Source organism: Pithys albifrons, chromosome 18 (assembly GCF_047495875.1).
Source record: "Pithys albifrons albifrons isolate INPA30051 chromosome 18, PitAlb_v1, whole genome shotgun sequence".
Taxonomy (NCBI): Eukaryota; Metazoa; Chordata; class Aves; order Passeriformes; family Thamnophilidae; genus Pithys; species Pithys albifrons.
Genome location: NC_092475.1, coordinates 12,422,959 through 12,450,398, shown reverse-complemented (window position 1 = coordinate 12,450,398; position 27,440 = coordinate 12,422,959). Strand labels below are relative to the sequence as shown.

The 27,440-nt window shown below is 56.1% G+C and overlaps 2 protein-coding genes across 4 annotated transcripts in view; both read right to left on the bottom strand.

Annotated features, from left to right (window-relative positions):
- Positions 1–2,006, bottom strand: part of ACSS2 (acyl-CoA synthetase short chain family member 2) — a 35,056-nt gene extending 33,050 nt beyond the window's left edge. For both annotated transcript variants that reach the window (XM_071573191.1, XM_071573192.1), the window contains exons 1-2: positions 1,768–2,006; positions 1,395–1,590 (exon numbers count right to left, since the gene is read on the bottom strand). In XM_071573191.1, coding sequence (XP_071429292.1) covers positions 1,395–1,590; positions 1,768–1,891 — 320 coding nt within the window. In that variant the 5' untranslated portion in view covers positions 1,892–2,006. The remainder of the gene's footprint in view (positions 1–1,394; positions 1,591–1,767) is intronic.
- An 8,911-nt stretch (positions 2,007–10,917) lies between these two features.
- The window catches only part of MTCL2 (microtubule crosslinking factor 2), a 30,653-nt gene continuing 14,130 nt past the window's right edge, over positions 10,918–27,440 (bottom strand). The window contains exons 5-16 of one of the 2 annotated variants that reach the window (XM_071572705.1): positions 24,142–25,371; positions 23,053–23,172; positions 22,739–22,864; positions 22,140–22,370; positions 21,857–21,964; positions 21,419–21,586; positions 20,187–20,438; positions 20,018–20,089; positions 19,541–19,611; positions 17,863–19,312; positions 17,626–17,767; positions 10,918–16,726 (exon numbers count right to left, since the gene is read on the bottom strand). In XM_071572705.1, the coding sequence (XP_071428806.1) occupies positions 16,698–16,726; positions 17,626–17,767; positions 17,863–19,312; positions 19,541–19,611; positions 20,018–20,089; positions 20,187–20,438; positions 21,419–21,586; positions 21,857–21,964; positions 22,140–22,370; positions 22,739–22,864; positions 23,053–23,172; positions 24,142–25,371 (3,999 nt within the window). In that variant the 3' untranslated portion in view covers positions 10,918–16,697. The remainder of the gene's footprint in view (positions 16,727–17,625; positions 17,768–17,862; positions 19,313–19,540; positions 19,612–20,017; positions 20,090–20,186; positions 20,439–21,418; positions 21,587–21,856; positions 21,965–22,139; positions 22,371–22,738; positions 22,865–23,052; positions 23,173–24,141; positions 25,372–27,440) is intronic. The other variant, XM_071572706.1, reaches the window with a different exon arrangement.

The following is a 27,440-nucleotide window of genomic DNA, read 5'->3' as shown; positions in this document are numbered from 1 at the left end:
AAAAACCTTCACCAAGCCCAAATTAAAGCTGTAGGCTGCTGCCTCGCTGTCACCCAAAGATGTATGTGCAAGAAGGATGTATCTACTCCCTGCATAAAGCCCAGCACTGGCTGCCAAATGGCTTTGCTTGCTGGCACACCTTTACCTGAATGAGTTTATAAAGGAATTTGCAATCAGAAGCTGCAGTCATCTTGCACTAGAATGAGTTTGTGAATGTATTTAGCTAGCAGGGAAGTAACCACTTGCCAGCATCTCGCCTGTGCCTTATCAATGTCATTATTTGCTAGGCAGTGTGTGTAATTCCTCTACTGAAGCAGCAAATAGAAACTCTACTGTGAGCCCAGTTTTACAGCCAGAGCTACACTGCTCTAACCACATTTCTCTCTGCAGTGGGGTAGCTCCCATCACCTTTGCACCAGGGGGACACCTCCAGCTGCACAAACCACTTAGAGCATCTGACAATTTTATTGCAATGACATTAAGATTTCTCCAGCTGCTCTGCTGAAGGGACTCACTACATCCCAATGAGTTATTGCAACCCTAACACGGGGTAGATTTAATTGTGCTTCTGCATCGCCCCATACAGTCATATCCATGCAACATAAGTAACAGTTCAAAGGAAACAGCAAAATGCAAAGGAGGGCCAGGTATGGCTCTGTTTGGGGACACAGCTGTGGTGCCAGCTGAGATAGTTCAGCAGGGGACATTAATTCTGGAGCTCTGACACCACCAGGGAAACCTACTTTGCATCAATATGAAAATTAAGTTTCACATGGATTTTAACAGTCGTAACTACTCTGGTTAAAAATACAAACATACTTTGGATAGGGCTGGAAGTAACTTTTCTTCCCAAAGGTAAAGAAGCCAGACTTTCTGAAAGCACCAATGTTAACACGTTCAAGTACAAGGAATCCATACATAAGCTCGTGTATTTGGAAAACCTTTCTGCCACAGGAATGGAAACTTGCCAGACCCACAAAACATAAACACGGGAGATAAAACAGCTTTTATTAGCTTTTAGCTGTCAGATATGAGCTGTTCCTCATCCCAGGTCTCTATCCACATCTATCCCCTTCACCAGGGAGTCGTGGCACCTGCCTCACACCCCTCTGACTGCTCTCAGCTCTCAGCAGGTACAGCTGCAAAGGCAGAGCTGGGAGTCAGGTGCTCCCACTGCTGTGCTGACCACTCCAGTGCATCCCAGGAAGGGCAGGGAAGCTCCATGGCACAGCTCTTCCCAAGGACACTGGAGGGAAACACCTGCTGTGCCCCCCTAAAGGTTAAAGCCTCTCAGGTTCTCAGCCCCTCACTCACCTCAGCAGAAACTGACACTGTTTGTACACTTTAGACGGTATTTACACACCTTCTACACCACAATAAAAACAGAAACTTACCAGTAAAAAGCAACTTTGTCCCCAAGCTTCTTCTCATTGACATTCCTGTCCAGGAGGTTGTAGCAGATGTTGGTGGTCGCTCCTTTCATCCACTCCACGAAGATCTTCCCCTTGGTCACGTCGAAGTTGTACTTCAGGAAGGGTCCCGTGTGCTGAGTCTTCCAGTAGAACTCCTTAGCGATGTCACCCCAAAATTCTGAAAAGACAGGGGAGGCCGGAGCTCGTGAGGGAGAAGCAGAGGGAAGCAGGGATGGGGGAGACAGGGATGAGGAAAGCAGGGAGGGACGGGGCACGAGAGACACCCCCTGAACACCCCCCGTGGGGGTCTCCCCGCGGTCCCCACACCCCGCCAGTCCCGCAGGGCCCCGCTCACCGTGCGGCTCCTCCACGGAGCGCTGGTACAGGCGCTGGTAGTGGGGCAGCGAGGGGACATGGGCCGAGGGGAGCAGCTCCGGCCGCGGCGGGAACAGCCGGGCCTGCTCCCCGGGCAGCACCATGGCGGGGCAAAGGGGCTCTGCCGGCCGGGCCGCCCAGCCCGCTCCGCGCCCGAGCCGAGCCGAGCCGGGGGCGGGCACGGCGGGCACGGCCCGCCCTCCCGGCGGGAGCGGAGCGGGAGAGGGAGAGGGCGGTGCCGGCCCGGAGCGCCCGGGCCCGCCCGGCAGGCCGCGGGCAGGGCGGGGAGTGAGGAGGGCGGGGAGTGAGGAGGGCGGCCCGGGGGCCTGGGCCGGGGTGGGGCTGTGCCCCTGCCAGCCGTGACACCCTCAGCCCTGACCCCTGTTAGAGCTGTGCCCCTACCAGCGGTGACACCCTCAGCCCTGACCCCTGTTAGAGCTGTGCCCCTACCAGCGGTGACACCCTCAGCCCTGACCCCTGTTAGAGCTGTGCCCCTGCCAGCGGTGACACCCTCAGCCTTGACCCCTGTTAGAGCTGTGCCCCTGCCAGCGGTGACACCCTCAGCCCTGACCCCTGTTAGAGCTGTGCCCCTGCCAGCGGTGACACCCTCAGCCTCTGTTAGAGCTGTGCCCCTGTCAGTCGGGTCACCTTCAGCCCCCCAAACGCTGTCCCCAAGTGAGCTGTGTCACCCTGAACCCTGAGTAGTGCTGTGCCCCTGTCAGCCGGTCCACCCTCAGCCCTGAGCCCCTGTTAGAGCTGTGCCCATGTCAGGAGTGTCACCCTCTGCCCTGAGCCCTCGGTAGTGCAGTACCCCCGTTGGCAGCATCACCCTCAGCTGTGAGCCCTGGCAGTGCTGTGCCCCTGTCTGCAGTGTCACCCTCTGCCCTGAGCCCCCCAGGTGCTGTCCACATGTCAGCCAGGTCACCCTCAGCTGAAAGCCCCCTGTTAGTGCTGTTCCCGTGTCACTCCGTGCCCCCCGTGTCACCCTGTGAGCCCCTGGCAGTGCTGTCCCCATGTCAGCTGGGTCACCTTCAGCCATAAGCCCCCTAAATGCCATGTCCCCCCTGCCATTGCTGTCCTCTGTGTCAGTGGTGTCCCCGCATCTGCAGTGTCACCCTCCTCAGCTGTTAGCCCCCTGTTAGTGCTGTCCACGTGTTACCCCGTGAGCCTCCAGCAGTGCTGTCCCCGTGACAGCCGTGTCACCCTCAGCCATGTCCCCCCTGCCAGTGCTGTCCCCTGTGTCAGTGGTGTCCCCCATCAGCCATGTCACCCTCAACCCTGAGCCCCCCAAATGCCATGTCTTCCCCCTTCAGCCTTTGCCCTGTCACTGATGTTCCTCTCTCCACTGTGTCCCTTCTGTCAGCCACGTCCTCCCCATCAGCGGTGACCTCCTGTCACCACAACAGGCATGAGCCCCCCATCCACCATGTCCCTCTGTCAGGCACGTGTTCCCCGCTAGTGGTGACCTCCAGTCAGCTGTGTCTGCCCCATCAGTGGTGACCCCTGTCAGAAGTGTCCCCTTTGTTATTGTGACTCCCTGTCAGCTCTGTCCCCCCATCAGTGGTGACCTCCTCTCAGCAGTGTCCCCTTTGTCACTGTGTCCCACTCTCAGCAGTGTCCCCTGTCTCAGTATGTCCCCCTATCAGCTATGTCACACCCATCACCCTCCATAGTGGTGTTTCCCCCTGTCAGGTCTGTCCCCTCTGTCTCTGCTGCCTCCTCCTGCCAGCCATAGCCTCCCATCAATGGTGTCCCCATATTGTTGGTGTCCCCTATCAGTCATGTTCCCCCCATCAGAGGTGTCTCCCCATGTCCATGGTGTCCCCTGTCAGCCCATGGCCCCCACCATCAGCTGTGTGCCCTCAGGAGTCGTGTGCCCTCAGTGCCACTTTGCCAGGCACTGGGGATTAACTCAGGGCTCCTTTAATGAGATTCTCCTTCACCAGCCCCAACACAAGCCAGAGGCCATGGCCATGGTCTGTGCTTGGTCCCTCTGTGGAAAACAACCTTTCTTTGGGTTCACAACCCTCCACTTTGACACCGCTGAGCTCTGTGAGCACAGTAAGCCATGGCAGTTCACTGAGCACCTTCCCCCTGCTAAAATTGTACAGATCTTGTGCAGTTGGTGAGAAATTAAACAATTTTTTAATCTAGAAGGCAGTCAAATGCTGAAAAAGGTGCTCAGAGTGGCAGCAGGGTCTCAGTCCTCAGACACAGACAAAATTCAAGCAGAGAAGTCCCTGAGCAATCAGCCCCATTGGAGAAGGAAGCTGGACCTGGGGTCTCCCAGGGACCAAGGTGATTCCATGAGTCTGGCCTTAGAGGCAGACTCATCTGTTGTACCTCCCACAGCAGCCCCATTGTCATCCCAATCCTTAACATTCCCTGCATTGAGCCAGACTGTCCTGATGGCATTGCCTGCCAAGATGGTATTTCTTAGGCATGCTGCCAAAGCCTCAAATTCCTCTTCTGCACTGGGGAGTATCACCCCTTGGAGCAAAGCACTGCTGTGTCCAGGATACCACTTGCCTTGGAGTCAGGGAGTTTTGTGCTGGTTTGGGCTGGGGCCAAAGAACACTCAAAAGATAAAAGTCCATAAACTTGAACTTGGCACAGTATTCCTTGGGCTGGAGAGCAGTGGTCTGGTGTCAGTGAGCAGGTAGAGCCCATGCCAGGATCCTTGGTGTATTCCATGGTCTAGTGCACTCCCTGGGAGCATTGCCTTGCTGCACATGGGAGGAGTTGCAAACCTGTGGACTGGTCAGCATTATCTGTCACTCTGAGCAATGTTCTCATCAGCAAGGAGGTCAGAAAAAGTTCTACAGACAAAAGCAGCAGCACTGGTGGTATTTTCCATTAAGGATACTCCCTAGTTTTGAAGGGCAGGTCTATCCTCCATCTTCCTGTCCTGGTGTCAATCTGCTTGAGGGCAGGGATTCTTCTGTGACTCCTGTTAGGATGACATGGCTGGTTTCCTAAAGGTGAAACCCAGGAGTAGTTCAGGTGGTATCTCCCTCCATGGGCTGCACCAACAGTGTGCCCAGGTGGCCAAGAAGGCCAATGGGATCCTGGCCTGGATCAAAACTAGTGTGGCCAGCAGGTCCAGGGCAGTGACCCTTCCCCTGGACTCTGCCTTGGGGAGGCCACACCTTGAGTGTTGTGTTCAGTTCTGGGCCCCTCAGTTGAGGAAAGAGATTGAGGGGCTGGAGCGGGGCCAGAGAAGAGCAACGAGGCTGGAGAAGGGACTGGAGCACAAGTACTGTGGGGAGAGGCTGAGGGAGCTGGGGGTGTTTAGCCTGGAGAAGAGGAGGCTCAGAGGTGACCTCAGCACTGTCTGGAACTGCCTGAAGGGAAGTTGTGGCCAGGTGGGGGTTGGTCTCTTCTCCCAGGCACTCAGCAATAGGACAAGGGGGCACGATGGGCTCAAGCTCTGCCAGGGGAAATTGAAGTTGGAGAGCAGAAAAAACTTCTTTGCAGAGAGAGTGCTCAGGCATTGGAATGGGCTGCCCAGAGAGGGGGTGGATTCCCCATCCCTGGAGGTTTTTGAACTGAGATTGGCCATGGCACTGAGTGCCATGATCTGGTGAAGGGACTGGAGCTGGACCAAGGCTTGGACTGAGTGATCTCAGAGGTCTTTTCCCAATCAATTCTATGATTCTATGATACCCTATGGACAGTATGACACCCCTCCAATGTGACCTCAGCAGGCTTTGCACCCCAAATGTGTCAGCCACCCTTACATCACACTCCAGCATGTGCAAGAAAGCTTCCTCAGCCACGTGGTATAAAATCCCTGTTCTGGAAAGCTGCAGTGTGGCCTCACATTATTGATTTCATTGTTGGTAACAAAAAAATCACGTGAAGGAATAGTTTGATTTTAGGGAGTAGGGACTCAATCTCTACTAATAAACCATATGGATGAAGGTGAAGTCTCCAACACAAGTCCACATCTATCCAGATGCCAAATTTTAGCACATTCCTTTGTTGGAGTTTTAGCCTGGGATCACCAGGCTCTGAGCCAAAACCTGCCAGGTATTTCCCTCCCTCAGCCAGCACTACTGTTACCTCCAAGTTCCCTATTAGAAAAGAGAGGTTTTCCTAAAAATAATGTCAATTTGGCTACACAGCCTGGGCCCTCTGACATGGATATTTTTGAAGCTTTCCAGGAGCTATGGGAGTTGCCCTGCTTTTGGATTCATGGTCTGGGCACAGCCCCATGAGTTTCAGGGTACAGATGGCACATCATCTAACAAACCAACTGGAAATCACACTGATCCTCTCCTGAGAAGCAGGACAAACCCAACACTTTTTTAACACTAACCCAGCACTAAAGTGCTTCAGAAGCCACCTCAAACTGAAAATTTTCTGTTACAAGTTGCCAGCCTTCAGTTTTAGCAGTTTCTGTCTCAGGGATTTTGCATTTGCTGACAGGGCTCAGGAGCTCTCTCACAAACCCAGTGTCCCTCTGTGCTCTGGGCAGGGGCCTGTTTTTCACCCCACTGCTGGGAAAGGGCTTTGTTGCTCCTCATGGGAGCGGGTGAAGAGCTGGTTTGCAGATCTGGGAGGCACCCTCTGGTTCCCTTCTCATTGGCCCTTTGCTTTCAATGATTTGTCCAGCTGAAATTCTCCACCAGGCTCAGTGACAGCATGATTTCTCTGCAGCAACTGTTGCCTCTGTGTGCAGGACATTCCAAGCCATGAGGTCAGGACAGCACTCTGTCCCACCAGCCTGGCAGTTGTCCTTCATCCAGCATGGTCCAGCTTGGCTGCCACAGCCAGGGAATGTTGTGGCTGTGCTGCAGCTGCCCACAGCTGGGGCCCACAAAGCTGCCTGATGGGGAGAGGGTGCATCTCCTCTCAGAAAGCACCTGCAAAGGAGAAAATTACAAATACCCTCTCAGAGGCGTTTTTCCAAGCTCACTCCTCTGTACAGGACTGCAAACAGAGTTGTTACCATCAATCAGATCCCCTGTGGCACAAATACATTTTCATTTCAATGTTTTACAGCTGAAATACCACAGAACCATAGAATCATGGAGTGGTTTGGGTTGGAAGGGACCTTAAAGACCATCTTGTTTCAACTCCCTGCCATGGGCAGAGACACCTTCCAATAGACCAGGTTGCTTCAAGCCCCATCCAAACTGACCTTGAACACATGTCCAGGCTCTCCTCAGTGATTTTATGGGCTCTAGAGAAAGGGCTCCTGCTGCCTGTCCATGTCCTTCCATTCCACGGTATCTTCATCCAGTGGGGGTCCTGCCCTGGGAGCTGGTGTATGATGGGTCTGAAAGCTGCTGTGAGCTTGACTCCCAGCTTTTCTGACTCACCAGGCAGTTCAAGAAAATCAGCTGCATTTTGGGCCCTTCATTTCCTCTTCCTATAAAGGAATAAATCCTCTTCCTATAAAGGGTACATGATAACGTATAGTAATGTCTCTTGTAGAGACTCAGAGGGTTAAAAAGAAATATTGCCCAGGATATGTGGAGTTTTGCTTGGATGTTCTGGAAACAGCCTTCCAGTGCAGCACCTGCAGCAGCTCAGTGGCTGTGGTGGGACTCTTCCCAGACATGAAAGACCTCAGTACTGGAGATGCTGGAGTTGGAGAAAAGAAACTGAAATGGTCTGTGCATCTCTGATCTTCTGATCCTGGTGGGGTGAGCAGGAGGCAGCCTTGTATGGGAAACTTGTGTTGATCTGGGCAAAACACTTCTCCAGTAGAGCAGGTGACTTACCTGGGGTCACAAGGCATTGTCTTTTGGCTGATTTTATTGCCAATAAATGTGTGTGAGTCACATCCCTGTTTATGCAAATCACTGAGCATATCAGACAGGTGGTATCTTGAAACAAGCAGATCTCCCTCCACCCGCTCGCCCTCACTCTGCTCACTTAGAATCATAGAATCATAGAATGGATTGGGTTGGAAAAGACCTCCAAGATCATCGAGTCCAACCCTTGGCCCAACTCTAGTCCATTTACCAGATCATGGCACTCAGTGCCACGTCCAATCTGCGTTTAAAAATTTCTAGGGATGGTGAATCCACCCCCTCTCTGGACAGCCCATTCCAATGCCTGATTACTCTCTCTGGAAAGAATTTTTTTCTGATATCCAACTTCAATTTCCCCTGGCAGAGCTTAAGCCCATGCCCCCTTGTCCTATTGCTGAGTGCCTGGGAGAAGAGACCAACCCCCACCTGGCTATAACTTCCCTTCAAGTAGTTCTAGACAGTGCTGAGGTCACCTCTGAGCCTCCTCTTCTCCAGGCTAAACACCCCCACCTCCCTCAGCCTTGACCCAAACTCCCGTCCTTTCTAAAATATATGAGTTTTACAAGTGTTTAGAGCCTCCATGCCCCGCTGAGGACATGTAGCCAAAGCACCTCAAAGAGTCTCTCCACACTTCTCTGCCACCACAGGGATCCTGCTGAGACACATCCCAGGTGTGCTGTGGGACAGCTCTCCTATGGGAGCACATGCATCCAGTTTGCCTGGGATGGGCTCTGTGTAGAGGATGGTTTGGGTCAGCTCTGGAGTGCTGTCACTGCCAGCTGCTTTGGGGACCAGCTCTGAGTGAAAACTGTGGAAGGGGCTCATCTCTCCTCTGTCATTCTGCAGCTGAAGGTCTTTTCTTAATCTGAGTGTGCAGGATGCAGCACGTCAGGAAGGATGGAACCCAGGAAAGCACAGAGATGTATGAAGCCCCACCATGGTCAGTGTGATGGCTGAGGCTCATGTCTTGCATGGAAGAGAAGGACAGCAAGCCACCTGCTCTCCCACTACCTGTCCACTCATCCCAGACCATCTCCTGGACAGGATGGACATCTCCATCTCGCCCAGGGCCTGACTAGGCAGTTTCAGCAGCTTGGTGATGGCAATCAAAGAAGGCATCTTTTTAGCATGGACCTTACCCTTGGTGAACATGTCACAGCACAAACAAGCTTATGCTTTGCATGGACGTGCCAGAGGCTGTGGGAGGCTTTATCAGAATATCCTCCAGTGGGAAGAGAAAGTTTTCTTTAACCATAGGCAAAAGCAGAGCATTGAGGGGCAGAACAAAAGAGCAAAGGATCTGGAAGGAATCACAAGTGACACAAGCAAAAGCTCCTGGGACCTGCAGAGCAGGGGTGAAATGGAATGGGAGGCATAGAAAATGGAGTGGGAGGGTGTGATCAGGTGTGGATCTTCCTGTTGTGGTTTTCTGTGCTAATTTTCAGCACCTGGCCAGTCTGGGCAGCCCTTCGCTTGCGCTGAACGAATCAGCACAGGGTTAAACACCGTGTTGCTCTGTCTCGCCACTGATGACACTCCTCCTCTCGGCTGGCTGCAGAGGAAATTTTAATCAGCACCGTGATAACAGCCCTTCAGTCCCGCTGGGAGTTATCAGCTCCTTTGTTTGTAAATGTAACTGCTCAATAGCACAGGCTTGGCTCTGGGTTCCGGCACATGCTCCACAGCCCCTGGGCTCGAGCCGCCTCCCTCCCTGCATCCTCCTGCTCCAGCACTGGGGGTACCGGGTGTTAATTGGGGTGCTTAACAGGCCAGGTAGGGCTGAACACAAGGATAAAGCCTGAGCTGTTTCCTTTCTACCTCTGCTGTCGCTGGAAGAGAGATACCTCTGAATTTCAGGCTGTTTAAGATTCAAAGGGTAGCTGATGAATATCAGAGCCTGGTAATTTAGCCCTCTGCAGAGTACAGACAATATATTCATAATCATTTTATATGGAGATGAGCTAATAATGCAATCAGGCTTATAAATCAAACCCAGGAGACATGTTAGTGCTGTTTGCCTGAGCTCCATGAAAATGTCTGTCTGTCTCTTGGATGGGGCCAATTAGCTCATAAAGATGCTCCCTCCTCTCACAGTGGCTCATTTGTTTACTTGGGCTCTGCCAGCTGCTGCTATTTTCATTCTGGAAGAGGGATCCAGGTCGGTAAGAGATTTGATGGAGAAAGGGAAACTGGGCTCAGGAGAGGCAGTGTCTTCAGCAGCAGCACATAGAGGAGGTTGGGCTCAATAACCAGCTTCTCCGTGTGAGCTGTCTCCAGGTGTCAGAGCTTGTCCTTGCACACTCATAAATGTAGCTGCCTCCTTTTGTCCCCGGTTTATTGAGCAGTGGGGATAGCTGGGGCTCTGGGGTGCTCAGTGACTGTGCCCCATGGAGCAGCCATGTCCTGCAGAGGTGGCACAGGCCCATGGGTGGGCAGGTGGCAGTGGCTATGCCCTCAGATGATGAGTTGCCAACCATCCAGGGCCTGTGGTGCCAGCCATGCAGGGTCCCCAGTGTCAGCAATGCAGGGCACTCAGTGGCAGCCATGTGGGGTCTGCAGTGCCAGTGATGGCAATGCTGACAATGGGCGGTACCAGTGATGTAGAGTCTGAGGTGATACCAGTGCAGGGTCTTGGTGGCAGTGGTGCAGGTTCTGAGGTGCCAGCAATGCCAGGTGCCAAGTGCCAGGGATGCAGGATCCAGATCTCATGGTGCAGCACACGGGCTGGCCATGCTGGGCCTCAGCCCAGTTGTGGATGCTGGGCACATGTGTCCCCACACAGTCCCCTGGCACCATCTGCTTCTGCCCTGCCTGGAGCAGGTAGGACCTGAGCTGCACCAGTACCCAGCAGCGAGCAAACCATCATCTACGTGCACAGGGATGCCTGAAGCTGTTGCTCTGCCCCACACCTGCCACCTCACTTGGACTTGAAGCCCCAGCACAGGTGAGGGCACATGGGCACAGGAGCACATCCCACATTCCAGCAGCCTGGGAGGCAGCAGGGCTGCACAGGTGCTTGGTGGTACTGTGAGGGCTGGGGACAGCACTCAGCAAAGCGAGTCTGCTCTGCCCTTGCTTTGCTTCCCTCTGGCTTGGCCATGTCCTGCCCCACACCATGGAGGGGTGTCTGTGTGCTGGGAGCAGGATGGGACCTGCTTCGAGTGAGCAGGATTTGGGGTGGTGGGTGCAAGGATGGACCGGTAGCCAGACAGAGCTGGGAGCAAAGGGACACGGATGGAGCAGGCCCAGCACAGCGCTGAGGTCGGTGCTGACACCAGAGGGTGGTGTGGTCTCACGCAGGAAACATCCCTGCTCTGACACAATTGTAAGAAGAGATCTTGGAGACAAGCTGGTATTTATTTTTTTCATAGAGATTTTTAATGTTTATTTTTTAACAGACTTGGTTTTAATTTTTTGTTTTCTACAATAATTCAGTGTAAAAATCCCAGTACAATATACAACAGTTTGAACATTTGGAGTAAGAAATCCAGCTTGGGGAGACACATAAATTCAGCTAGTTCCTAACACAGGTAGCAAATTCCCTCCACCCTCCCCAAGATTTATCAGCCAAGAAGGCATTTGGGCAGGAATGTCACCTCCACCCCATCAAGACACTGGCTGCCCTGTCCCTGCCTGTACTGCAGTGGGACAGTCCCCCAGACACATCACCTTGGAAAGGGCAGAGTCACCTCCATGGGATGGCTGGGAGCCTCCAACATTGCAAGACAAAGGCTGCAGAGAAGTGAGGCTGGCCAGCCCTTGTGCGTGACACGGGGTGCTCTGAAAGGCCCTGTGTACAGGTCCCCCAGGGTATGAGGCTCCCTTGGGATGGAGAGGAGAGCTGTCCTCCCCTTGGCAGCAGTGCCAGCAGCCATGTGCCTTGGAGCAGCCATAAGGATGTTGGAAGGGCATGACTGTGGCTCTGCATGGCCCAGCCTGAGGGAAGGGAACTAAAGATGATGCAAAGATCCCTTGCTCTGGGGTCTGAGGGAATCTCAGGGATATCTCACTTTCAGGAAGCCACTTTGGCCTGGCCTATGGTACTCAAGCAGCCTTGGGATAGTTCTGCATGAAAAGCCTGGAATGGTCCTGCTCAAGCAACAGGGGGTGGTCCTGCTTGGGCAATATGGGAAGGTTCTGCTCCAGCTATATTGGGTGATCCTGCTCAGCAGCCTGGATAGCTCCTGCTTGAGCAGCACTGGGTGTTGCTGCTCAAGCAGTATGGGATGGTCCTACTCAACCAGCATGGGATGGTCCTACTCGATGAGCATGGTTCTGCTGGAGCAGCATTAGGGTGGTCTGGCTTGATCAGTATGGAATGGTCCTGCTGGGGTGGTTCTGCTGGAGCAGCAGTGAGTGGTCCTGCTCAAGCAAGGTGGGATGCAAAAGGTTGCTGACATGAGCAGCATGGAGTGGTCCTGCTCAAGCAGTGTGGGATGGTCCTGCTTGAGCAGTATGTGGTGGTTCTGCTTGAGCACCATGGAGCCACTGCAAGTGGCAGGGATAGTTCCTCATGTTCTGCAGCATTCCAAGTGATGCATTCAAAGCCATGTCTTGCCCTCTTGGAAATCTTTCACGGCTTGGAGAAGTCTCCCAAAGATGTGCGTGAATGAAGGGATCCCAGGGGGAATCTAGGGGAGCTCCATGTTCCAAAATAGTTATTGCTAATGCTAAATCAGGACAGTGATGACTTTATCTAGCTGAGTTATTGAAACCTTCCAAGGGCAGAGATCCTCCCCTTTCCCCAGTGACCAGTTCCAGCTTCACTAGCCCTAGGGAGAAGTGTTTCCTGACGTCAGGAAGGACCCTTCCTGCTTGCATCAGGGGTGGCTGAGCTGGTGGTGGCTTTCCTTGGTTGGTAAGGAATGGGATACGAGGCAGGGGAAGGAGGAAAAGAAGCAGAAAATTGCAGCTGCAGCCAGATGTGCTGGGAGTAAAAGAGTGCAGGGAGGATGGAGGAGAGGACAAATAGGAGAGAGATTGGAGGTCAGGATGGAGTTGGGAGATAAAGAATGACAGGACTGTTCAAGAGGGAGCTGTAAGGTAAGAAAGGATGGTTGGAGGTCAGGGATGGGTGGGGGGAAATCTGTGATGTAGGTGGGACACTTAAGAAGATAAGGAGGAGTGGGAAGACAGGGAGAGGTGGAGGAGCTTGAGGAGATACAGGGGGACCGTGGGAGGCAAATGACAAGGAATGGTGAGATAGACAGAGGCCAGGTGTGACAGGGCAAGAGGTGAAACAGCAGGAACAAGGATGGGGAATGATGGGAGGTAGAGGGTCACAGGAAGGACAGAGACTGAGCTGGAGGAAGAAAAAGTATGAGATGGAGAAGGTATGGGAGATGGTGGAAAGGATAATGAAGAGGAAAAAAGGCTGGGGAGGATAAGGAGACTGGGCAGATGGTAGGAAATGAAGGATGAGGGAGAACAGGCAAATAGTGGGTGGTGTGGGGCATGGAGAAGGATGGGGATAGTGGGAGGTGGAGGAGGCAGAAAGTAGGAAAAATAGAGGAGGACAACAAGGAGAGATTAGATGGTAGGTGGTGGAGGAAAAGGAGGGAGAGGAGAGGAAGAGGAAGGATGAGGAGACAGTGGGAGACAGACAAAGATGACAGGAGTGATGGAGAGACATTGGGGGTAGAGAAGAAAATAAAAACTGAAGGGCAAGGGAGTAGGATGGATGAGGAGATGGTGGGAAATGGAGAAGCACAAGAGGGGGATTGGAAATGTGGAGGTGGAACAGGCAAATTTGGGTGATATTGGCAGTTGAAGGGATGGGGAAATAGTGGGGGGTGAGGGTGGATTTTGGGATGGGGAAGTGGAGGAGGTTGAGTGAGAAGATATGAAGAGATTACGAGATGATGAAGAAAGATGTGGAGAAGATGAGGACTGGAAGAGGTTGAAACATTGGGTTGAAGGTGGAAGCAACGGAGGACAAGCAGGGGTAAGATGATGGTAAGATGTAGAGGACAGTGATGGTGGGGCTAAAGAAGAGGTGGTGAGATATTGACATGAATGTTAAACGAAAAGCTGAAGGCAAAGCAGGATGAGGATGGATTGGACAGGCTGGAGGTGAAGAAGGAACACATGAGGAGATGGGGGGGTGAATGAGGATAACAAGGACCAGGATGTGGTGGATGAAGGAGGAGCAGGTGAAAGGGATGGGATACAAATGTGATAGGAAGAGTGGAAGGTGTAGAAAGGGCAATAGAGGAGCACAGAAAGGAGATGGGAGGTGTTGGGCAATGGAGAACAAGGAAGGAGATATAGTGTATGATGCAGGAACAGGAGAGAGATGAAGGAGACATGGTGGGTAATGAAGGAGCATAGCATGGCAGGGAGGGACGGGACACAGCTGATGACAGCACACTCTGCAAGGAGCATGGAAGGAGGGATGGGATGCGGAGGAGATGAGGGAGAACAGGGATAGGAGGTCATGAGTGACAGTGGAGCACACGAAGGGATAGGACATGATGGAGGATGCAGGAGGACAGGAAGGAGGGAGAAGACATGGTGGCTGATGGAGGAGCATGGAAAGGAAAGATGGGACCTGGTGGGTGATGGAGGAGGATGGCAGGGAGGGATGGGTGGGTGACAGCACAGGCAGGAGAAATGGGTGGACAATGGAGAAGCAACATAAGAGCAGTGGGACATAAGAGAAGGGGGTACACAGGAGAAGGGATGGGATATGATGGGGGATGGAGCATGAGGAGGAATGGGATGGTGGGTGATGGAAGAGCAGAATAAAGGAGGGATAGGAAAAGGGGGGTGAAAGAGTAGGGTTGAAAGGGATTTAACATAAAGGATGATGGAGGAGGAAAAGAAGGTAGGGTGAGTCATGGTAGGCATTGGAGGACCTCAGGGAGGCAGTTTAGAGTGAGCCTTCAAAGAGGCTGGGACCTGCAGGTGATTGGAGAATCACAGAATCATCATGGTTGAAGAAGACCTCTGAGATCATCAAGTCCCATCAAGGGGCACAGGGCAAAAAGCCATGGGCAGTGATGGGAATGGGGCTGTAGGGTCTGTATGCAGGCTGGGGTGAGCTGCTGGGCAGACTGGGACGGGACAGGGGAGGAATGAGAAACACCAGCATCACACAAACAATGCAAAGCTGAAAGGAGACTGGTGTGAGATGACTGCTGGCAGTGAGGCCAGAGAGGACCCACAGGTGATGACAAGGAGCCCTAGTGGTGTGGCACAGTTGGGGTCAGCACATGGGGATGCTGTCAGGGAGAGACAGCCAGGTGAGGAGAGGATGGGACACCATGTGTGGGCTGAGAGCAGGCAGGATGGTGGGGACAGAGGGACAGGATGCATCACCCCACACCACCCTCTGCAGCAGCACTGCCCCAGCAGGACAGGCAGCATGGTCCCCCCAACACAGCACAGGAAGGCAGCACCAAGGGTGTGGGTGAGGGGTTGCAGGGCCTTTATTCATCACATGACAAGCAGGCATGATACAGGGGTGCAGGCCAGGGTGGGCAGGGAGCCTGTCATCTGGGCAGAAGGTGCCCTTCATGCGACCTTGGCATGGGCTCATGGGAGGAAGCAGGAGAACAGGGCAGGGGTGAGTGTGGCTGTGCCCATAACACCTTGGGCTTCACCACAGGTCGGGCATTGCCATGTGGGGAGGACAGGGGCAGAGTCTGTACAGGGGCTGGGGTAGAATCAGCCACCTCCACACCTCAAGCAAATTTTCCCCCCAAATCCCTTTCCCAGCCTCAGCTCAGCCCCCCTGGGAAATGCCCAGCACCGCTATTTACAGAGTAAGACAGAACTGACCAATATTACAAATAATTAAAAGGCAGTTGTAAAAATGAGAAACCACATTCCAAAAGTAGAGAGTCTTTAAAAAAAAACCAAACAAAACCAAAACCCCGATTATCAATGAAAATGCTAAAAACCACCCTGAAAGGATCTATGTACAGCAGGAGATTGCCCATGGCAGTGCTGTGCCTCTCCGTGGCAGGGACACCACCCGGCCCCGGCTGCTGGTGAGGGTGGGCAGCACCTGCCCTGCGTGTCCCCCACCCGGGTGACGAGGGTCCCTGTGGGGCCAGGAGGAGCAAAAGGCCTTGGGTGCTGGGCCTGCTGGGCCCTGGCTGATGCTGGTTGTGTCTGGAGACACAGGCAGTGAGTGGCCGTCGCGGAGATGCTGACGGAGGCTGCGACGTGGCAGTGATGCAGCCCTGCTGCTGCTGCGGGCAGCGAGCGGCTGGACGGGAGAGGGCAGCAGCCTCAGCAGCACGAGCAGTCTGTCAGGGAAACTGCAACATGACGATGTGCAGAGGCCCTGGGAGCAAACAGCCCCAGAGAAACGCACACAGCCCTTGGAGTGGCATGTGGAGCACCTGGAGCAGCGTACAGAGGTCCGGGGGCAGTGTACAAAGCCCTTGGAGCAGAGTACTCAGCCCGAGAGCAGAACACAGAGCCCCTGGAGCAGTGTACAGAGCTCCAAAAGCAGTGTACAGAGCCCCAAAGGAATGTAGAGCCCTTGGAGCAGTGCATGGAGTTCCTGGAACAGTGTACAGAGCTCCAGAGCAATGCAGAGCCCTTGGAGCAATGCATGGAGTTCCTGGAACAGTGTACAGAGCTTCAGAGCAATGCAGAGCCCTTGGAGCAATGCATGGAGTTCCTGGAACTGTGTACAGAGCTCCAGAGCAATGCAGAGCCCTTGGAGCAGTGCATGGAGTTCCTGGAACAGTGTACAGAGCTCCAGAGCAATGCAGAGCCCTTGGAGCACTGCATGGAGCCCTTGGAGCAGTGTACACAGCCCCAGAACAATGCACAGAAACCCAGGATCCACAGGCACCTGCAGGCAGCTCCATCTGGGTGAATCCCTGCCTGGCCCCTGGCAGGCAGATTGAAAATAGGTCAGGCAGCTGCCTCAGAAATCTGTTCTCTCCTAGAGCTGCACAGAGGCATCAACACTGCTCTGCGTGGGGCTGGGTCGCAGCCCCCCAAGTCCCAGGAGCTCTGCACTGCTGTGGGGGCTGTGGCTGCTGCTCCCTCCCTCCTTGGGTAAGGCTTTTTCTGGTGGTAACAGAGGGATGTGCGGCGCAGACCACGGGCCACGCTGCAGCCTCCCAACCCACAATCTCTTAATCCAATTGGTACCTCTCCAATGCAGCTCATTTCGGTATTTTTAAAATGCACTTGGTTTTACATTGCAGGCTGTCCGGAGTTGGGCAGAGCCAGAAGTGGAGGAAAAAGAAAAACCAAAACAAAACAAGAGAAAAAAAAAAGAAAAAAAAGAGAAATATGTATATTCAGCACTTGGAGGAGAAATAACTACAAGTGGCCCCAAGCAGGGAGGTGGGTGCAAGGCAGGGGCACCACAGCCGTGGCCCCTGGGCACAGGGGTGTGCACACACACACACAGAGGCACACGCTGCCTCTCCCCATGCTGTGCCCCCAGCGACCCCATCTCTGCAGCTGAAGAAGCCCGGGGGACCACCCGGACCCTTACCAGCAGCGAAGGGCCTAGCAGCCTCCCCCGAGCAGGAGGGCGGCCAGGGAGGGCCCCCCAGCCAGCCCAGCCCGGGTGACCGCAGGGAGCCTCCCTCCCTCCTCCTTCCTGCCCGGGGAAGCACGTGCAGACCCGCCGGCTGATGCAACCGCGCCGCAATCGGGGCTGGCGGGACGAGCTGGAGCCCGGGCAGGGCGGGCAGCACTGGCAGCCCCACAGCCAGCACCCTCCAGCACCACACCTCCAGCCAGCCTTCCATACGGCCACGCTTCCCCCCAGCCCTCCCTATCCACGCGAGCAGCTTCCCCTGACTGCTCTCCCCTTCTCAGGGCCCGGCAAGCCCTTGGCATGGTGGGGTCTCAGCTGACATTCCCAGGGCGGTGGGAACCGGCGAGGACCCCCCCGGATGTCCCCACGCATCCCAGGGGCCACTGGCAGCCTCTGGCCCCACATCTGCTTCGTAAGCGTCCCCGGTGGCGAGGGGATGCTTAGGAGACAGATGCGCCTCCGAGAGGGGCCCCCGCGGACATCAGCGCGGGCGCTCTTCCGGCAGGACTCTGGATAGCAGGCACGCTGCGTCCCCCGGCCCCCCGTCCTCACTCACTCGAGGCCCCTGGCTTCTCCTCCGCCCTGGGGGGCTCCGCGGGGTGCAGTTTGCACTTGGAGGGGGAGTGGCGGACGGCGGAGCGGGACGGCCGGGCGAAGCAGGAGGTGAGGGACTGAGAGCTGCAGTCGCACGCCGTGTCCTGCAAAGATAGACAGGGCACAGCGGGGTTAGGGGGGTCAGGCAGCGCCAGCCTCGCCACGGCGGGACACCCTGGGGGGCACCGTGCCTCGTTACCTCGCTGGCTAAGGCCGAGATGAGGTCGGGGTCCCGCAGGGCTGTGTCCTTACTGCCCTGCCCCAGGGATGAGGGCTTGGGATCCTCGCAGCTGCTCTGCTTGAGGACCTTCTTGTTCAAGACGCGGGAGATGTTTTCGGCTGGGTGGTGGGTGGCGGGGCCGGGGTGCTCGGCTCTCTTGCTGCCCTCCTCCCCAGTGGCATCCTTCTTCTCCTGGAGAGCAGTGGGGCTCTGTGCCCGCCCGCAGACGTTCCTGAAGAACTCCTGCACGAGGCCATACTTGGGTGCTTCGGGCTTGGCACGGCTGCTGTCGGGGCAGCCCGGCTTCCAGATGGACTCGGTGCTACCTGCGTGCTCCACCACACTGAACAAGCTGGACAAGCCATCATTGATGTTGCTGAGGACGGGGCTGTCACGGGTGGTGGTGGAGCGGGCCCAGGCAGAGCCGTTCTGCTTGCTCTGGTGCAAGTTCCACAGGCTCCTGTCCTTGGAGGCATCCAGCTTAGAGGAAGACCTCCTCTGGAGCTTCGGAGAGCCATATTTTGGGGAGCAGCATGGCCGCTCGATCCTGGAGTGGACCTTGTCCAGGGATGAGGAGATCTGCTTGCTGCGCACGGACACGAGAGAGGAGCTGCGGGGGGACCAGCTCTTGCCATGCACACCAGTGCCACGCGGGAGGTCGGTCTGGAGGCCAACACTCACTGTCTGGATGGTCTGTGTGCCCACGTGGGCCAGCCCCACGGTCTGGCTGGAGGTGCTTTTCACCTTCCTCTCGAGCGAGCTGGAGCGGATGGCCTGCCGTACGCAGTTGGTGATCTCCTTCATGTCGTCGCTCATGTTGCCCGAGATCTCCAGGTCGTGCAGCGATGGGGGGAAACGCGGCACTGGTGGCACCGCGCCCTCCACCGTCCCACCATCCAGCAGCTCCCGTTGCTGCTTGGAGAAGTTGCACAGCCACTGGCTGTAGGTGCCCTCGGTGCTGGCTGACTCCTCTGGCTCCTTTGGCTTGGCCATGGTGAACAAGAATCCAGGTTCGATCATGATCTTCCCCTCCTTGTTGTGCACCAGAGGTGCCTCCAGCCGCCGCACCACTGGTGGGCTGTAGTAGATGCGGATCCCCGTCTTGTCAGGCGCTGTGTAGCTCCTCTGTATTTGTTTGTGGGCTGGGTCGTGCCCAGAGAGGCTGCTTGCCTGTGAGTAGTCCCAGGAGGAGATGCCCAGCTTCTCCTTGGCCAGGCTGTCAGGGGCGGCTTGTTCAATATTAACATATGTACAGTTGGAGGGAGGAATGCTGGCGCTGTCCCGGATCCCGTTGGGCAGCAGCTGGGTGGCTGAGGATGACTTTTTGCCCCGGGCATGGTCAGCCAGCCCTGGCACAGTCTTTCCAGGGAGGTAGGGAGAACAGTCAAGCAAGCTTTCAAACTCTGACATAGAGGAAACAGACTTGGTCCTGTGGGGAGAGGATGGGGATCAAAAGGGGACAGGGCAGTGGGTTGGGGGACAGCTAGAGACACGCTGCTCCCACCCCAACAGGACTTTCCTGGCCACCCAGTCCTATGCCCCATGGGGAGCCCTTGGCCTCCAGGACTACCCTGGACCATGGCTGCATCTCCCCCTGATTGTTAGGGATGTCAAGCCCAGGGGCTTCCTCTGTGCCCTGGGGACCATGCAAGCTCACCTTTTGAGGTTGGTTCCCTTGGCTTCTGCTTCAGAGATTGTCTCCTTGTCTGTGATTTTCTCATTGAGAGCCTAGAGGAAACAGGAGAAAGCTCCAGGGTCAGCCAGGACAAGACCAAAGCACAAAGATGGGCTGGAGCAGGGGCTGCACCCTGCTTCCTTCCAGCACCACCAGCTTTCCACACAATCCCAGGAGGTTCCCACACACTCCCAGGGCCAGCATCCCACTGCCAGGGTTGCATGGGGCTTATTGCATCCACACCTATTTTAGATCAGCTTTTTGTAATCCCACGGAAGCCCTTGGTGTTCAGCTACGCCCTCCACCTTCTCATTCTCCCCAGTTCCTAGTGCTCCCACCTGCAGCTTCATTTGCTGTTTAAGGGAGTATTAATTGGGGTTAACACAATCTCCCATCTAACTCTTAGCATAGACCTGACCCAATGAGCACCCTGAGAGCCCTCCACCTTCTCTTACCCACCTCCTTCCAGTTGCTGCCATGCTTCTCCATTTCAGAGTGCTTCAAGGCCCACGGGTTGGATCCTTTCTGCAACTGAAGAATATGTCAGTCACTCTCAACAGCTGCAATAAGTGTTCCCTCTGGGGAAATGGCAGAAGTGGGAGGACATCCAGGATGGGGGACACCATACCTGGTTGAGTTTGTTCTGCAGGTCCTTTGCTTGCTGCTCTGCCTGCTGCTGCTCCTCCTTGAAGCGAGCCAGCAGCTCCACCTTCTCCTGGTTCCAGTTCTTCTCACTGATCTGCAGTTGCTTGGTGAGGTCCATGACAGCGCTGTAGGACTCGGCCAGGAGATGTTGGTGCTCCTCACGCTCCCTCTTCAGTGCCACCTTCCAGTCCGGCAGTGCACGCTCCGTGATCCCTTTGCCTGCCTTTGACTCCAGCTGCAGGGACACATTGGTGGCTGTGGGGGACCCATGGCTCCAGCCTGGTGCTGGACATCTCCAGCAGAGGGGCAAGGCTGCGTGCCTCCTGCTTCCCAGTGCTGGTGCCATGCTGCCAGGCTGGGCAATAAACCTGTCCCCAAGGCTGTGTGCTGTGGGTGCAGGTGAGCCATGGCCACATTGTGCCAGCTGGCCTGGCAGATGGTCACCCAGTGGGACACAGGCTCAATGTCCTGCCTGCCTGGCTGTGCTCTGCCCACACTCCTCCATGTGTGACCTGGCTCCTGGAGAGGGGCATCATCACCTGCAGGGCTGGCAGAGCAGACCTCAAGGATACTGCTGCCACTGGGATGCTGCCTCTGCTCTCTTTTGATGAGGAGTGGGGAACTGGGCACCACTGCTAAGTTTTGGCTGGAGAAATCCTGCCTGGGAAGTGCTGGCACCTGCTCTAGGGAGCAGAGCTGATGTACAGCCATGGGCTGCTGCCAACACAGTGTGAGGGAGTGGAAACCCCTCATTCCTGGGAGGGCAGGGTTGGAGGACCAATGGGACTGACTGCAGGCAGGAGCCCAGGCTGCCCTTCTTTCATGTCCTGCCTTCACCACAGCCTTTTGCAGCATCCACAGAGATGCAGAGCCCCCACCTGTGCTGTAATTCAGAAGAAGAGAGGAGGGCTCTGAAGCTCAGGATGCCTGTCCTGGGGAGGGATGCTGAGTCTCTGTCCCATCCCACCCTCCCCAGACAAACCCAGCAGAGGAATAAAGAGCATCCTCTGCTGCTCCACAGTCAGATTTCTGTGCCAGCTCCGTTGCTATAGAAACTCGCCTGCCTGAGCGGCTGCTAATTAAGATTCCCACAGTGCCACCCTGCTCCCAGCCCTGCCCAACAGCCAGCGCTTGGCACAGGGCACAGGCAGCGCCCCAGCCCCCAACCAGGACAAAGGGGGCTCTGCCAGCCCACAGGGTGCCCAGGGCTCCTACCTGAGCAATGTGGCACTTGAGCTCGGTGCGCTCCATCTCCCAGGCAGCCTTGGCCTTGGTGAACTGCTGCTGCAGCTCGCTGGCCCCGCGCCGCTCCTCCCGCAGCTCCGTGCACAGCTCCTTCAGGGTCACCTTCATGTCCGCCAGAGTCTTGATGCACTCGTTGGGCTGCCGAGGGATCAGGGGTGAGCACAGGGAGCTGGGACCCCACCAGAGAGGACCCAACAGGGTGAGACTCTGTGGGAGCTGCCCTCTTTGCATCCCAGCCCTGTAGGCTGCTCCCAAGGTGAGGGACCACCCCTGGGGGTGATGTGCCTGCAGGGAGCATCCCCACCTAGACATGCACCCTGAGAGGAACCAGCACCCCATGCCACACAGCCACAATGAGGGTTGATCCTGCCCTGATCCACCCCCTGGGCTTGTGGGGACCCCACTCACTGTATTGGGGGTCCAGGTGTCCCCAGCACACATCTTGTTGTCTGCCTGTTGCTGTGGGGCAAGCTCCTCCTCCTCCAGCAGCAGGTATAGCTCCTTCATGCTGTTCACCTGTGGGAGAAATCATTGTTGGGGTGATGAGAGGACCCTCAGCCCACAGCCAGGGATGGGGGATACCCAAACAGCCCAGGGTGGGACATGTAGGCAAAAGGGACAGCCCTGGGATGCTCAACAGCGTGTTCCCCCCTCCATGGCAGTGAGGTGGGAGCCCCTCAGCCCACTGTACCTCCAAAAAGTCTTCACCCTCACTGTGCAGCATCTTGCCCTGGCGCCAGCGTTTGAGGAACCACTTGAGCTTCATGAAGAGCAGGAGGAAGCTCTGCCTGAACTGCTGTGACTCCTGCACCAGGAGGTTCTTCTCCTGGCTCCAGAACTTCTGCTCCAGCCGCCTCTGCAGGTTCAGGCTCTGCAGCTCGAACTCCCGTCGCAGCAGTGCTTTCTGGTGGTCCTCCTTCAGCTGTGGAGAGACGTGTGGGCTCCAGGACAGGGACTGGTGGCAGTGATGTGGTGCCTCTGCCCCAGAGTCTGGGCTGAGGCTGGTGTTAGCCCCGTATTTAACACTCCTGGAGAGCTGCAAAGCCCTGGCAGCATGCTGGGGATACCAGAGCCATCAAAGCTGCATCATGGGAGAAGTTCTGTGTGGCTGCACACCCATGTGTGAGGAGAAGTGAGCTCAGCCTGTTTCCCTTGAAGATGGGACAGACTGTGTGTGGTCCCAGGTGACACCCAGGTCCCGAAGTGGGTCACTGGGCTGGGGCTGGAGATGACACATCCATGGGTGTGGGGACACCTGTCTCCCAGGGGTAGGGGCTGCTGCCTACTCACCTGGCAGATCTTCTGTGAGAAGTTGTCCACCTCGTCCTTCCTCAGCTGCCTCTCCTGCGAGAGCTGCTCCTGCAGCCCCCGCAGGCTCTCATTGGCCTCTGACAGCACCAGCTGCAGCTCCTTCATCTGCAACAGCCCAGAGAGGACATGGGCATGGTGGACTGTCTGGCTGCATCTCCCCGTGACCCTCCCCAAAGGGGCTCTGCAGTTTCTCTTGTCCCTTGTCCCCAGCTCTCAAGAGGGACCTCCCTGTCCCACAGCCCTGTCCCCAACCCCGCTGGCAGAGGGGACGTGGCTCCCTGCCCGTGCCATACCTCGGTGGCGTAGGAGTCGTTCTCCTCAGGCCGGCAGGTTTTGTAGCTCCGGGGGTGTGCGGGGTCCGTGTCCTTGGCGTGGGGCATGCGGTAAGGGTCGGCGTCCCTAAAATCAGGCTGCTGCATGCGTGGGCAAGTTAATGAGAACAAACCAAAAGAGCGGGAAGAAAAAAAAGCCAGAAAACAAAACAATGGGTCTCCGAAACAGTAAAGAACTACAAGACAACAAAAAGGATGAGGAGGAGAAGGAGCTTCATCACCATGGCGGGAGACAATGCGGAAACCAAAAGGAAACACAGGATGAGGAGACACATGGCCTGGATTGTTTGGGGAAAGGGGAAAAAAGAGAGAAAGAGGGAAAAAATGTGCAAACACCAGTTACGGTGCCATGCAGTGACTGGAGGAGACTGGGACCTGGGACTGGTGGGACAACATGCAGAGAAATAGGACTCTGAACAAGTGAGTGTGCTCCAGAAAAGGGGTTGTGCCTGCAGCCCCAACCACCACTGACATCCCTGATCCTCAGCATGAGCTGGAACCCTCAAGAGGAGGGCGACAGCACAGCATGAGCTGCTCTCCACTGGACACAGATTTGTCCTGGAGCCTTTGCTTTCAAAATTATCCCGCCTGGACACCCCTGAGGGGTGAGGCTTCCTGCAAGCGGGGTCCCCACAATTTGGGCTGATTTCAGGGACTGCAGGTTGCTCTCCTCCCACCCAACTCAACCCCTATAAGAGTGAACTTCCAAGCCGGGGATGTTGGGTTGAACAGCTAAAACATCAGCCCCTGCTAAGGTGGGATTGCACCTGAGAGCCCCTGGCCATGGGCAGGGCAGCCTCGGCACAAGCAGTCTGTGCTGGAATGTGCCAGGATGCCCATCACCTCCCACCCTGGGCACACTCCGTTGGAACAGAGTCCTACCTTGTCCCCGGTGCCACTGACATGCAGTGAGGTGTTAGTCTGGATTTTGCTCTGGAGAGGCAGGAGGGAGGTTACATTGGGGATCAGGGTTTGCTCCATTAAAGCAGGAGGAAATGGGGCAGCAAATAAAGCAGCAGCTGCTGTGAGGGATGTGGGAAGAAGCCGTACCTGGAAGTCAGAGGCATGCTCCTTCTGCAGCCCCTCTTTGGTGACATCATGGCTGCTGGGGCTGGAGAAGGGGAAAGAGTCTGTGTGCTCCTTGAGGCCACCAGTGAGGTGGTCCACCTTCCTCACGAGGCAGCCCAGGTCCTGCTGGAGCACTCCCAGACGCATGAGGAGCACATTCATCAGCTTGGCATCACTGGGGCTCTCACCACCACTGCCCACTGCCTCGCCCAGCAGCACCCCCACGCACTCGTTGTCCAAGCAGGCCTTCAGCCCGGAGGTGAAGCCATTGGCATCCGAAATCAAGACGTCGATCGCTTTGCTGACGAGCGTCGCCTGGTCCCGGATGCCCAGCAAGGTTTCCAGGTCCTTGGGCTTGAGCAGCTTGGCAGGGCCATCGAGCACCTTCCCACCACCAGGCACCCTGTCCTGCCCATCAGCTTCGCTGCCCAGGCCATCCCTCCAGCCGGTGGTGGGGACACACTGTGCCGAGTCGCCGGCCTCAGCATCGGTCTCCAGCATGGGCCGGGTGGTCTGGCAGGAGGCCAGGTCACAGCGTTGGAGGTTGGAGAGCAGCACGCGGTTCTCGTACTGCAGCTTCTTTACCTTGCCGCTGAGCTCACTGATCTGCACCTTGGCCGTGGCCAGCTCCTCCTGCGAGGGCTCGCTGACCACCGAGCAGCTGTCCTCCGACAGCGTCACGTCCAGCTCATGGTCCGACTTGTACTTGCTCAGCTCATTCAGGAGGAGCTTGTTCTGGTCCTCCAGCTCCAGCAGCGAGCGCCTCAGCAGCTCGGCCTCCTCCTCCACGAACTGCAGGTGCCGGCGCAGCTCCGCCACCGTGTCCCCCGCGTCCCCGCAGCTGGAGACACCCACCAGGAACCGCGCGTCTTGCCCCGGCAGCTCTCTGTCCCCCTGGCCCTTCATGTCATCCATCTCTGCCCGCAGCCCGCGGTTCTCCACCTCCAGCTCCACGATCCTCCGGCTCAGGATGTTGGCTTCCTCCTCCACCAGCTTGAGGTGGACCTTCAGCTCAGCCTCGCGGGAATGGGGAGAGTCAGCCAACTCCTCCACAGACAGGGAGCTGTCGAGGTCCCCGTACAGGGACCGGTACTTCAGCAGCTCCTCCTTCATGCCGTCGTTCTCCTTGGCCAGCTTGGTCAGCTTCTTGCACATCAGGGCCGACTCCTCCTTGGCAAAATGCAGCTGGCACTTCAGGTCTGCACTGTCCTCCTGGGGACAGAGAGGGTGTGGATGTTAGAAAGGTGCTCAAGGTGCTCCCAGGGGCCACTGTGGCCCTGGAAGAGCCCTGGGGATATGCTCCCCTCCCACCCCAGTAATTCCAGGAAAGCTGCAGCCATTCATGGAGAGGGAAAAGCTTTGAGATCTATCCTGGAGGCTTTCAGGGACAGCCAGGAGATGGGGCAGGATGCCTGGACAAGGAGATCCACGGCACTGGCCCCAGGAAGGACATCAAGCCACCACTAGGGATGCACTGACCAACCCAGCCTAATCCACTGCAGGGCAGAGGGGGAGGGAAAGCTATCAAGACTCCACAGGGCAAAATAAAAGGCACCAAGTTTCCTCCCAAAAACTGGCAAGTGCTGATAAAACTGACATTGCTGCCACTGCACTGCATTCTCACTGGGACTCTGCTTCTCCCACTCAGCCCCAAACACTCCATCACAGAGCAGAGAAGCAGCAGTTTCAGCTGGAAACCTACCCGAGCCCAGCCCCTGGCCTCACTGCCACCACCTTGCCAGGGGACTCAAAAACCAGGCAAAGCCTCGGCATCAGCTCTCGAGTCCCTTCCCAAGCCCCTTTGCTTCTCAGGACCGTTCCTCCATGTGTTCTGCTTTTTTTTTTTATTTTTTTTATTTAGCAGTTAGGATCTTGGCTATTTGCCCAGACAGACCGTTTCTCTGCTCTGGGAAGCTTTTTGGATGGAGGACCAGGATTTCCTGACGTTCAGCTCACGGCTTCCCGTGCCATGGGGTCACTTGAGTGCTCCAAGCTCTGGTGTGGTGACTGCCAGGAGGGGAACCTGCCTGGCTGTGACCCTCACCCTGCTGCACCCACTGCAGCTGGGTGGGTGCTGGAGGTGGCCAGGCCCTTTGGCTGGGTGGCTGGTGGCCCTGGCAGCCCTCTGCCTGGCTGAACTCATCTCCTTTCCTCTTCCCTTGACTGGCAGAAACATGCTGTCCCCCTCTTTGGATGCTCCAGACCCCAGCCCCCTCAGCCCACCCTCACACCCCCAAACCCCACAGCAGGTATTTATTCTGCAAACTTCCTGGATTGCTCATAACAAGGCCAGGGGTGATGGGAAGGGGGGGGATGCCACGAATTTGGGGTGCCATTTTATTCCCCAAGTGTCCTGCCATGACCACAGGAACCACCCTGCTGCAATTCCGTGCTCACGCACAGAGACACAGCCTCGTTAAGCCACATTAAACTGCGCCCCCCTAATTAGCTGTGAAGATTAGGGGAGGGCTGGCCCGGGCAGCTCTCCCCGCCAGGGCAGACATGACCTCAGTTCCTGTTTTTCCATGAGAAATTAAAAGCCACAGCCTGGCGTGTCACTCTACCCCTTGGCATCGCCAGAGGGACACGCAGGTCCCCAAGACCACCTCGAGTGCCCCTGGGCTCTGGGCAGACCTTGGTGTTGAGTCTGTCCCCCCCAGCTCCATTTTTGGTGAGCACCAAGGCTCACCCAGCTCAGCCAGGCAGGAAAGGGGCCCAGGAAGGCACTGATGAGTCACAAGTATCTGTGCCCGCAGGGCCACCAGCCACGGCAGAGGGAGCGGATGCAGGGACCACATCCAAGGGCATTTACAGCCGGGGAAACCCAGGGCTGGCTCCTTCCTGGAGCATCAGTCCCACCCCAGAGCTGGGGCTGCATCCAGCCCTGTATCCCCAGGCTGAGGGGTCTGGGCTCTGCAGGGGCGTGGGAAGCAGAAGTGGGGGTTTACTGCAGCCGAGGGCTTGTGGTTGTTTCCTGTCCCAGGAGGAGACAGAGGAGGGGCTTCAGCCTCGAGAAAAAGGTGATGGAGGGGCCCCTCAGCTCAGGGCAGAGCCGGCTGTAGGTGCAAAACCACAGTCTGCTGTCTGGGGAAATGGGGGGAAGGACGCTGGGACCATCAGCTGGCCGGAAAGGGCTTTCAAGGAGGGAATTAAAGGGAAATAATAAATAAAAGACTGAAAGTCTTTGAGGGACTGGGGATCTCGGTCCTGTGGCTGCACAGAGTGGGCTATGCCAGCAAGGACTTAGGTCACCCAGAACCCTCGGGGTGCTCAGGGTCCCC